This window comes from Rhea pennata, chromosome 6, assembly GCF_028389875.1.
Source record: "Rhea pennata isolate bPtePen1 chromosome 6, bPtePen1.pri, whole genome shotgun sequence".
Lineage (NCBI taxonomy): Eukaryota > Metazoa > Chordata > Aves > Rheiformes > Rheidae > Rhea > Rhea pennata.
This window is the reverse complement of record NC_084668.1, coordinates 2086032-2099023: the sequence shown is the minus strand read 5'-3', so window position 1 is coordinate 2099023 and position 12992 is coordinate 2086032. Positions and strand designations below refer to the sequence as shown.

Below are 12992 nucleotides of genomic sequence, written 5' to 3'. Positions count from 1 at the left end.
GGAATATTTTTTTTTGCCTGATTTCTTCCATGTCATTGTAATAAATCAAATCACTGCCAGGCTGCATTTTCCATAACAGTGAAGCAGCATAACCAAATAGTTTCAATTCTAACTCACATAGCCTCTTCACTACTTGACTTAAAAGGAAAAAAAAACCAAAAAACAAAAAACAACCAACCCGAAAGACTTCATCAGCTTCTTGCCCCCTTCTCCCAGAGTTTTCTCGCTTTTCTGTGCTTTTATGAAAGATAAGCAAACAAACAAAAAAACCCACACAACTCATAGCCCTGAGCACCATGCCTTGTAGCCCATTATTGCTCCTTACAAAATAGTTCTTTCCTCAGAAAGAGCTTAAAACACATTCTGACCAAGTGATCAGAACTCGCAGTCAGACTGAACTCTCCCCTCTCACTTCCCTTTTTGCTCTGAAAGTTGTTTTTCAATTTTCATAGAATCACAGAATCGCTGAACGGCCGAGTTTAGGAGACACCCCTAGAGATAGTCCAGTTCAACTCCCCAGCTCAGTGCAGGGTCAACTAGTACAGGTTGCTCACAACTATGTCTGGTCAGGTTTTGAGTAACCACATATTAAAAACCACAACCTCTTTGAGCTACCTGTTCCCATCACCCTCAGAGTAAAAAATATTTTTTTCTTATGTTTAAATGGAATTTCTTGTATTTCAGTTTGTGCCCATTGCCTCTTGTCCTTTCACTGGATACCCCGAGAAGAGCCTGGCTTTATCTTCCTTACTCCCTCCCATCAGATATTTATACACACTGACAAGATCCTCCCGAGCCTTCTCTTCTTGAGGCTGAACAACACAGTCTCTCTCGGCCTCTCCTCATATGTCAGATGCTCTAGTCCCTTCACCATCCTTGTGGCCCTTTGCTGGACTTGTTTCCATATGTCCATGTCTCTCTTCTATGGGGAAATCCCAGCACTGCATACAGCACTCCAGCTGTAGGCTTGCTGGTGCCGAGCAGAGGGGAAAGACTGCCTCCTTTGACTTGCTGGCAACCTCTGCCTAATACAACCCAGAATGGGCTTCTGGAAAAAGCTTCTTAAACATACATACATATATAATATATATATATGTATATACACACATATATATATATAGATAGGGGCAAATCTTCAAACTCACCAGAGGAAGCAGACACAAACCATCATGTGCACAAAGTGAGCACGTTAGGAACTAAGCCAGGTTAAGAAAAGAACTTTGGGAGGTAGGGAAGGTTAAAAAAAAAAGAAAGAAAGAAAAAGAAAGAAAAGAAAAGAAAAGAAAAGAAAAGAAAAGAAAAGAAAAGAAAAGAAAAGAAAAAGAAAAAGACGCAGGAGCCTGAAGGAGAAGGCCTGAAAGCTGTTTGGCACACGCTAAATTATGCTGCCTCTCTCCACTTGGATAAACAGAAAGCACCAGAAGGCACTCTGATTTGACCCATACAGCTGCCCAAATCTCCCTTTACTTTTTGGGAACTGCTCTCTCACATTCTCTGTTCCCAGAGGAAAAATCCTTTCTGAGGACCAGTTATACAAGAGAAGATGGGCACAAATAGCTTTCCATTAAGTCATTCAATATGTTTTACTGGGGTAAGGGAGCTCATCCAGTCACATCTCTCTTTTCCTTAGTTTATAGAACACAAACTCTCTCTAAATCAATCTGCAAAACAGTTTAATTACATACAGATGATATTACATCTGGAGTGACTGGCAAGTAGCTGAATTCATTTGACATACACAGGTCCAGGACCTAAAAGATGCAACTAGAAGAGAGCCAGTATGCCCAATAGCTATCTACCTTTCCTATTTAGAGGGAAAATGCCTCATCAAAGACAAAGAACTTGTCCAATATTAGGCAATTAATGTCCTCAGTGTGCTGCATACGTGAAGGCAAACATACCACACCTGAATATAAGGATGTGTTGAAGACATGGAAGGAAGGAACAGACACTGCAAACTAAGACACTCAAAAGCCGAAAACAGGTCACTCTTGGCATGAAAACCAGCAATGAAACACTGTGGAAAAATACAAACTGGGATCTGACAGAAGTTTGCAAGCCAATCTTGACACCACCTGCGATCCCTACAGATCTCAACATTCATCCAGCTAAGTGAGATTTTAAAATTAACTACTGGATTCTAAATGACCATGAATGGCTGTCAGGCTTGTCCTATTTGCAAAGTAATCTGCATTTGTTTAAGTTGCTGATTTTTAAAAACAGTCTGTACTATCTATGTAAAAACATACTCAATGGAAAAACATCTAATAGCTCAGTATCTTACAGGCAGAACATGTTTTAGGGAGATAGGGAAGCAAGTCATGACATCAACAGATCTTAGGTTAAGCTTTTCCCCTTGTTGCTGTTTATTTCCATCATGTGTTCCTTCAGTATCAAGAGCCACATTCCGCCCTCAAATGCCCTTGAGTTCAGTAAAAGCTGTTTATGCTTCCTAAAAGCAGAATTTGATCTGGGAAATTTTTAAAACAATCCATAATCCAGGATCAGCACATTTGTGAGAAGCCTTTTGTCATTTTGCCTGGACTTCATGATGATTCAAAAGTTCCCAAAAGCTGCATTAAAGTCACAGTTAATTATACACCTTAGTCCCTCATGTGAGCAAACAAGATATCTAAATATATACTAACTCATATACTAACCAAATCAGGTGAGCTATTACATGCAGTTTATAAATAAATAAAATATTAGCTATCTCTCATTATGGTTTTCTTTTGTTTCCAAGACTTTTTTTGGGGGGGGGGAATTTTAATACATTTTTGCAATTTAAAAAAAAGTATCTCAGTGCAAAGAGCAGACAATTTATAAAAATTATTTATGATTTTTACTGAAAGTTTCATTATGACTGCCACACTATCATACCAACAACATTACACTTAACATAAGATCTGAATCAGATAGAAAAACATTGTAAATGTGAGCAAAACATTACACACTGCTAGAATGGCTCACACTGCCAACAGTACTAGGAGCCTGGAAATTTTAGTAGGAAAAAAAGAGGAAAAAAAAAGGAAAAAGATAAGCAAACTCCAGAACAGAACACAGATTAACCTTCCAATCCCTGTCAGACAGCCCTATAAATATAAGAAAAATATTAGAAAGATCATGATGGTAGTCAGGAGAATCTATTAAGAATTACTGGCAAAGGAAACAGCTTTGAAACTGTCAAGAAAACTCAAAATGTTTCAACTGTTTACAAGGCAAATCTAAAGGAATTCAAAAGACAATGGATGGAGGATGAACAGGATTTCTTACTAACAGAAATTATCAGAGATGTTCCCAGTCAAGACAGCTTAGTGTGTACTTGACATGAGAAAACCTCACATGAACAAATAGCAAGTAGGTAACTTTCAGCAATTAAGTTATTCCAAGATCTTTGCCTATGTCCTGACATTACTCTACCTTTTCGGATTAGATATTAGAAAGTTTAACTACCTCAAATGGAGAAATAAAGAGTGTCTATGTTTGAAAAGAAACACATTGTCATCAGCGAATGAATGGCCCTGCAAACTATGCTGTCTCAGTTCACATATGTATATTCATGTATACACGCACCTTCTCTGTGAGAAACAGCGGGAAATTTAAGCACCTTCAGCAGACGAACAACCCTAAACTCAGGGTCTTACAGGATCACACTCTTTTCTGTGAAATGAGACTTCTCAAAAGAGGACTGCTTCAGGCTTTATCTCATGCACTCTTTCACATCGCCAACCACAAAGTGTTCAACATCTCACAGACTGTAAGGCTGCAAACTCTTATTTTCCCTGTCCAGTCTAACGCTAAAAATTAATTTAACCTACAAATCAAGCAAAGGTTTTACAGGCATGAAAGCTCTTCTGTACACTATAAAGACAGTGTGTTTCACCATGCTTTTCACTACCAGAGAATCCTGGTGATAAACATACTGGAGAAAGAAAAATTCATTGAATCTCACCAGCAGCTTTAATCTCTGGCTGCAAAATCCATCAAGCAACACAAAAGCCAGGTCTAGACCACCACCTTTCAATCTTTAGCTCAAAAACTTCAGCAGAGACCTGCTTAAACCATGCACCCAAATACCCACTGAAGCCCTTTTGACCTCTTTCAAAATCCCAGACTTTATTTGGCAGCTATACGAAGCCTTCTGCTAGATCTCAGCTGAGTGCTGCAGAAAGATGTTCTATGAAATTTGGTATAATAAAACACATCAAATTAACTGACCCTGAGATAGCAGAAAGATGACTTTATAGACATGGAGAGTGAATTTCAGAAGATGGTGCAAGAGAACTCTTATAGGATGTGGGCTGCAGTCTTGTGCTCTACAAATATCACCACTCCCCTTCCCAGGACGACCAATCTTGCACTTCTCCTTTGAGAGAGGTAACAATCCAGGGCCTGTGAGCTGCCAGCTTAAATATATTCATTGTGTAAACAGAGGAACTGCTGTTTTAGGCTGTAACTTCTGCATGGATCTACACTTACTGCAAGCTCTACTGTAGAATAGTTTGTAAACAGAATGCAAAGCATAAATACTTAAAAATACACTCAAAGAGTTTTGTAGTATAATCACTGAAGATACAGAATAAAGAACATTTCCATATAAGCATTTTTACACCCAATCTATTGCAATTGAGAAAATGTATAGTGCAAGAAGAGACAAATTTTTTCTCCTCCTTCATAGATCAGAGAGGAACCACACAGAAATCTAATCAGGATTTAAACACAAACTCCCCTGCCAAGCTTTGTGGTTCTATAATAATGTTCTTCTATTTAAGCATCACCCAAAAAATCTTCCTGTCTCAGTTGCCATGAGAAAAATCTACACTAGCAACAGAAGAAATGACTAACTGGCAAGAGGAGTAATGTCGCTGAACTGGAGACAGGGAGTGAAACAGACTTTTGAGGACAACAAAACACTGACATTGACCATTTCTGTGGTGCTGTCAAATACAGGGAAAATAAACAGTATTTTCCTACTAATTCCACAATCTCTTTTCCTAAGGTTTCTCAGCAACATTTCTCTCAAAAGATAATACACAGTAACAGCAGACAAAAACCACAGATAAGCAAGTTTTTTAAATGGATGTCACAACAAACTTTTATCTAGCGGCGTGAATGCCCAGTGCTGTTGCTCTGCATCACAGCAGTCTCCTTTCTGGCTCCTGTAGCACACACAGGATGTCTTCTAGCTGTGGTAGCACCTTTTCTTTATCAAATTTGCAGGTAGTTTGTACCACTGGTGTAGTAACACATTGGAATGATACCAAATAGAGCTTTCTAATCTGATGTATGATGTAAAGCCAATAACACTGTGGACGAAATCTATACCAATTACCACGCATACTGCTAGCATTAAAATGATATGCTATATATTGCCCTGCCAGCAAGAATTTCCCAGCTGCCTGCTAACACCTGGAAGTTCTAGGGCTTCAGAAACTACTAAGGTCTATGCAGTCTTCTATCCACAAGCTTGTTTCCACTGCCTTTTTTATGGCAAACTTTGAAGATCAGTTACCAGGCGTCAGTCTTACCAGTGTTTAGTTGCCAGAAACACCAACATACTTTCAATATTTAAATGTTTTGGTGGACTGGGGCATGAATTACACCGAAGATGTTTATCTAATTCTTGGCAGTACAGAGTTTGAACTCCCCTAGTAGTTTTGATCAAATCACATCACCAATTCACTTGCAAACCAGTAAACAAAGGGTTCTGATTCTCGGTTGTATGGATAGCCCCCTCTAGCACTGGCAGTGAAGGCAGGCTGTGGAAAACACTGAGGGAAACCAGAGAAAGGTTGGATGCAGGTCAAATTGCTAATAAAGTTAAGAAAATAAGGTGCATACAAGGCTTAGAAAAGGAGACAACATTGGAGAGAGAGTGAATAGGTGAAAGTGTGAAATGATAAGACAGGTATAAAACAAAGATATAAATGAAATGTCATCCTAAATAACTTGATCATAAGAAGGAAGAAAATGATCTGAATGGGAAACACTGGCATTATTAAACAGAAAGGAATGTGGAGAGTCCTGTGGGCTGTCACCGGTCCCAGCTGAGCCGGGACACAGTACAGCACCCCACGTCATTCAGACGACGATGACAGCCACATAACTGCGGCTTCTCACCCAAGCTGGCTCCCCAGCTCTGCCCAGTCGGCTCTTTGCTAATCCTGTGCCAGGACATCCCTTGCTCTCCGTTTCTCTGTTCTTTTGTTAAATACAACTCTGCCTTTTACTCCTCTTTCCCACTAACTGTTCCCCCCTCCCCAACTGGGCTAAAGCACAAAAAAATTCTGTCACTCCTACCTCATGCAAAACAAAGCTGAACTTCTAAGCAGGATCTATCCAAAGGTAGCAATTTCCAGCAGCCCTGACAACTGACTCAAGTACACAAGATAAAGCTGCTTGCATTTTGACAAGTATTAATCTTACACCTTGTGAGAGGTGAGGAAAGCCATTTCACATGCTCAGGTGTTGCTCTGAAATGAGTGCTCTGGACATATAAAGGGCCTGGTCTGAGGGTTTCACAGATGCAGAAAGGCATTGATACTCTTATTTACAGTGGATGTAATTTCCAGTCTTGCTGGAGTTGGGAAGGACCTGGTTTTAGAGAGTACTCACTGCAAACTCTCAAGAATTTTCCAATGAAATACTGTTTCAATGAAAAAATAAAACTTTACAGAAAATGTAATTTCTTATGAGAAAGTTTCATTAACATTTGTGTCTGAAGAACATGGAATCTTTACTGAAACGAAGGACCACCGAGAAATGCTGGACTGCCACACCAAACAGCATTCAGATTTTTTTTTTTCACTATAAATAGACCATATGAATTAGCTCATAATTGTGAAAGTAAAACAGTATGATTTTCTTACTCAGTGGACCTCATTGTCTTAAGCATTGGTGCAACTGGGTTTCTATATCTTACTCTGTTATCAGAAATGCAAGACTTATGACTCCTTTTAAGGCAAACAAGCTCTCACTCCAAAAAGGTTGACCCTTCTTAGAGCTATTCAAAGTACTAAAAAAACCCCACAGAAATCCCCAAATCAGACAGGGCAGGGCAACAAACATGGCAAAAACTGACAAACTGGCCAAACTGCCTTGGGTCATGCTGCATGAGTGTAGAGAAGGTTCTAACTCAACACATTGTGCTTTACTCTGATGCGCAGCAGAACAAGACGACAGTCACTCTGCAGCTCCTTGAAACAGCAAGCGGCCCTGAGGACCACCTGCACTCTGATACTTTCTGCTACCTTCTTTGTGTAAGACTTAAATCAAACCTTTCAATTTCATTAGAAAGATGTTTCCCTCTTTGGTGGTGTACCCTTACTTTCATTACATAAAAGACTGCACCCTACTTCCTTCTCTCTGTGTTTAATACAAGGATACTTGAGTACATGAAAGTTGTATGCTTCTATCTCTCTGTACCTCTGTTCTTCAGCGTGGCAACTACTTTTTTTGCTAATAATCATTGGTGGCTTTTTTTCAGCATCAACATCATAATTTTCCTCCTCCAAAAAGCTTCATATTAGCTAGTGCATCACCCACCCAAATTAATCACACAGTTGGTAATGTATTCTAATACCCATGCACACACTCAATCCATTTTATATATACATATGCACTATAAATCTGTTTATTCTTATAAAACGTCACCTTTGTTCCTGATTTTAACAGGAAAATTTACCTTCTCTTTTTGCATACTTCTCAGTGTTCGCTAATCAGTTAACATGTATACTCTCCACCAGAAGAAATCGGAGACAAATTTAGTACACAAATCAGTTCTTCTATCTTTAAATGCTGTGATTTTACAGTAACTTTCCAGAAGTGAGCATGCTTACTCTGCTTAAGTGCTATAAACTGATCCTTCAGCTTCTCCTCCAAAGCAAATTAAAAATTAGTGTGTACATATAGCACTTCAAAATGGGTATAATTTCATTAGTGGAAAAACTCTTTAGGGGTATCTGTGGTCATCGTGCCATTCAGCTGCTTTCTAATTGTAATACTGCAAGGCTAGCCTGAAGCAGTTCAGAAGTTGGAGACAGTCAACAGCATACATCAATTTCAGTCCAGTGAAAATCTAAAAAGATTAACCCTTGATCACAACTGCATTTCCAGCTGTTCTCTCTGACTTCATTTATAAGGCCTATTATACATCAATAAGCTCATCTGCCCAGATCATTTCTGAAGTAAATATGAGACCATGGAATGGTTTAGTCACTGAAAATCTCTCTCAACCAGGTTTTTAGGACTCTTTCAAACACAGACAGCAACACTTTGTAGGAAAAAACAAACAAACAAACAAACAAAAAGCCTTCACAGGCTGCACTGAGGATGAAGTAGGCCTTCAGAGGGGTAAAGAGAAATCTCGCACCATAAATTTTAAAAAGCTGACTGCAGAGCATCAGAGAGGACCTTTGAGGGCAGACATGCTACAGTGTGGTAAATATACTGGACAGTTCATTTACTGGAAGGCATGCAATGATACATTTAAAGAAAAAGCCTGGAGGAACAGATTCACTATAACAAACACAGCACATCACCCTCCTTTGTTGTGGTTTATGAAACATAAAGAGCCCGGGTAAGTAGTGTTTCATTTTGGTCCTTCCATCAGAGCTGCGTCCAGCTTTGGCTCCTACCACACTTCTATGGGAAGTTCTGCACAGGAGAGATCCTAAAGTATGCTCCGCAGCCACCTCGGCTGTGCTCATTCCTGAACAGCTGCCATCCAATTTCTAAGTAGAAACAGACCTTCTGAGTGAAAAGTGTTACCCACCTGCTTGCCACAGTTTCTGCTATTTAGGACATGCACAAGGGTTTCCTTCAGAGAAAATGCTGAGTGAATACAGTATACTTGTGAAAAATAATGAAAACTGGGGTTAAAAGGACAATGTAGTTTTGTTATTTTGTATTTCTCATTATGAATATGATTTTTTTCTTTACTAGAAAAACACAGAAACTAGTTGATTTTCTTACATTGGGCCACTACTATAGAAAATTGCAGTAGGAGTTTTATAAGGTCAAATATCTACTTTAAGAAAACATTACCGTTCTAGGGTGTCTCATTTCGATACAACTTACTTTGTGCTATAAGCAGCACAAGAATTCGATCGTATCTCCCTTTACTTCAGAAAATGAACAAGCAAGTACAGTACACGAGCTTGTACTTCCCTAGGTTCACTAGCTGCGCAACATTTGGGCTAAGCCTTCCAAGTCCATAAATCCAGCACAATACTGAGTCCTTTTCTTTAATCTCTGCACACTCACAGTATATTTCCTCTGAAAGTAACTGCAGGAAATCCAGTATTCTACCCTTCCTTGGTTAATATTTTAGTATATTCATTCTATTACATTGCCCTTCTTTGACTTGAAAGTAATACTCATACGACCTATCATGCTACCTGCTTTGTCAGAGTACTGTCACTGAAGGCATTCTCAGTTCCTGAGTCAGAACCCAAAATAATAATAGTGTTCTAAGTAAGTGGTTTGAGAAAATAAACCAAACAAACATTTAGAGAATTTTATCTGCCTTGTGTCTGAGCCTTTGGGGTATACAGTCTCTAGCTCTTCCATATCACTGTGAAACCTAGATTGTTTTTAAGGTTTTTTTTTTATTGAAAGCTAAGATTCTCACATATTCCCACGATTCCAGGAGTCTATCAAAAACATTGATAGTGCTGAGAGACTAAAATTACAAAAGCTGTCAACACCGTTGTCATCAACTGGTTAAAGGAGTATTAAAGAACACAGAAATGACTTCTTTATCCCAATCCCCCCAAACTGACAGTTAAAGATCTACTTCCTATCTTCTGTTGCTAACACGATTCTTACCGTATAAATCAGTGTGGATGTTTGTACAGCAGGTAGGTCTCTGGGCTTCTACCATCATAAATACTGCTTTTCCCAAATAATGTTCTTGGAAGAAAATAGAGGAGCCTGACTGAAATCAGGTGGCATTAAGCATATCAGAGGCACCCACTAATCACCCTAGACATTTATCTGCAATCTTTAGTGACCTCTGAAATCTGGGTTTTATAGATGAATCAGCTCCTCTACGGCAACCACCACCTAGCAAGTTACCCTTCTTAGCCACACTACATGCCTTTTAAATCATCTTCTTACAACGTATCTATACTCTGCTGAAAGACATGATGCCATTACAAGACAGAAATTCAGGAATGGTAACAGTTCCCAAGAATTCATCGTTTGCCTTATAAACGTCCAGTTGGATCTAAAACACATTTCTGAAGGAAGCAATCCACTTATATGCATTTGGCACAGCAGCTTCTAAGCAGCAGTAAGAGAAAATACAAAACAAAAATTAGCGTATGAACACTAAAAAGGCAGGAACTACAGAAATCAACTAGTTTCTAAATCAACCCAAAGAAGGATAGTTTTTAAGGATGCAAACACTTTAGGCTCCCTCCCAGCACGCTGTATAACATTATTTAGTTTCAAATTCTGCACAGTTCTGATTCTTCTCCCTCTGAAATAAACTGATGCTAAAATAAGTTGCTCATATGTGAGGCAACACGTAGACAGGTTACACTTCACAGTCCTAGAGCGATAAGACCTCATTGTCAGGCAGTAAAAAAGCCTCATCTCAAGAGATACATGATTTTATCTGTTCTCCTGTGGCTACCACATCATACGACACATACGTCTGCATTGACGCATACTCTGTTTTATGTTATAATCTGTGTATTTTATGAGCTGGCCACAAAACCTTATGTAACATGCTCCTGCTTAATATGGAGCAGCACATTAACCACCGTGGCAATGTAAGCAGTTTTCTTTGCCCCAAGTGATTTTGCTCCACGAGGCTTCTGTGGAGCTGCTGCTAAAAAGCATCACCACTTGGAAAATCGGTATTAATGTTGCTCATTTTCAGCTTAAAGCTATAACCACAACACCACGGGTCTGACTGTTGCCAGAGCACCATTTTGTTAAGGTTGCCACAGGTTTCCTCGCAGGACCATTGCAAAGCAGGAGGCGGCGGCGGGGAAATCATTTCCTCGCGAACAACGCCAGCCTATCTCGGCTGCCTTGGCGCTGTATCTTAGCGGTACCGTGGGCCATTAGGATGCGGCGGGATCACGCGCCGGGAGCGCTCGCACTGCTTCTTTTGTTAGGAAAAAACAATGAATAAAGAAAAATCAAACGCATCTACGCTGACTGCTTGCCCAGGAAGCGTACAACGCAGGCGGCACCTCAGGAACTTCTGCTGCTGAAGTATCATATAATTAAAGGGGTTCTTCCCCTCCCGTCAGGCTGAGGAGCGCGGCTGGCCGCAGCAGCTCCCGCAGAGGCGGCGGGCGAGCGGCAGCACTGCCGGGACCCCTCGGCGGGGCCTCCGGGCAGCCGATTTATGTAACGGGGCCTCCGGGCAGCCGCGGGGGGACCCGCCAGGCCGCCGCGACACTCACCGCCTCCGAGTCTTCAAATCCATGCAGGTACAAATTGTCGTACATGGAGCTCCACTGAGGGCGGGCGCCTCTCTCGGTGCGGAACCGGCGCTGCGGGGCGCCGCGGCGGGGGCTGGCGGAGGCCTGTGCGGCGGCGGCGGCGGGGCCGAGCCTGCCCTGTCAGCGCTGCGGACGCCCCAGCCGCGCGGCGCCGCCTCCCCGCGCCCACCGCCGCCGCCGCCGCCGCAGGTGCCCCCGGCGGCGCCGCGCCGCCCCCACCGCCAGCCCGCCCGCCGCAGCCCGCGCCGCGCTCCCATTGGCCGCGCCGCGCCGCCGCCCGCTTCCCATTGGCCGCGCCGCTGCCGCCGCCGCGCCCCCATTGGCCAGCGCCGCTGCCGCCGCCGCCGCGCGAGGCGCCGCCTCCCCCCCGCCAGCCGCCTCAGGGGAGCGGTGTGAGGGGCGACGGCAACGGCGACGGCTCCGTCCCGTCCCGTCCGGGACCAGCCCCGAGCCTGCCTCTCCCGCAGCCTCCGCCCGTCAGGGAACAGGAGAAACACAGGCCTCTCGGGCAACCCCAGCTTAGCAGGCGTCGGGCACGGCTGTCCTGTCCGTCCCCTCGCGTTCCAACACCGATTCTATTATCGTTATTACTTTAAACGAGCAACACGTATGGTATTTTGCTTTGAAAACGCCTCCAGCAAACGGGTTTTCTCTCGTTATTCTTCACAAAAATGGCCGCGGGTCTGAGGCGGGGGCCAGGGAGGGCCGAGGTGAGGGCTGAGGCTGGTTTCCGAGGCCGGGGTGCCCTAGGCCCGGCCTCCTCCGGCTGTCGGGGGAGCAGCTGGGCTCCCCCTGATACAGGTCATTCCCACTCGCTTCCCAAAGGAAGCGGGATTTCCCGACTGCCCCCCGCCAATGAACCATCTCCGGGCCGCAGAACTATTCCCTAGCATATTCTAGGGAATAAATTATCTCCAGATGTTGTTTGGTGATGCTGGAAACAAAAAACCTCCATACCCTAAAGTTGGGGCCTTAGCTATAACTAAATTTGGAAACAAATTTCCAAAGCAGATCCGACTGGAGTGCTAATCTCGAAGTTTCTGGTTCTACTTCTCATTTTAAATAACTGCTTGTTTCAACAGAGTATCAGCTACACAAACACCTGCTGTACTTGGCAGCACGCAAAGAGACCAGCAAACCTCCTCATTCCACAGGTGAAGAAACTACCAGTCACACAACGAGGAAGTAGCAAAGCCTGCCTTTCACCTAGTATGTCCCTTGACTTCCTATCTCATACTTAAGCAGACTGGTCTTCCTTCCCAGAACTTGTAGGGGCTAAACATAAGGAGTAGGTTTACATGATCAAAAAACAACAGAAAAAAACAAGGAAGTAATTTACTTATACACTAAAATGATTTCTTTAAATCCCATCTGTAGTACAATCTGACCAAACATATCTGTGTTTATAAACACTTCCTGTCTATCTTTTCCATTTGCTTCATCTGCTATTCCTTCCAAACACTTAATTATTTAGCTCCAAAAGGTTACCACTGATCACTCTGGTAAGTATCCAATAGACTTTCAAAGCAG

General features: G+C 42.3%; 1 protein-coding gene across 5 annotated transcripts in view; it reads right to left on the bottom strand.

Annotated features, from left to right (window-relative positions):
* CACNB4 (calcium voltage-gated channel auxiliary subunit beta 4) overlaps window positions 1–11610 on the bottom strand; it is an 85321-nt gene extending 73711 nt beyond the window's left edge. For 3 of the 5 annotated variants that reach the window (XM_062579394.1, XM_062579395.1, XM_062579396.1), the window contains exon 1: window positions 11424–11610. In XM_062579394.1, the coding sequence (XP_062435378.1) occupies window positions 11424–11468 (45 nt within the window). In that variant the 5' untranslated portion in view covers window positions 11469–11610. The remainder of the gene's footprint in view (window positions 1–11423) is intronic. The other 2 variants (XR_009958857.1, XM_062579397.1) reach the window with 1 other exon arrangement.
* Between the last annotated feature and the right edge of the window lie 1382 nt (window positions 11611–12992).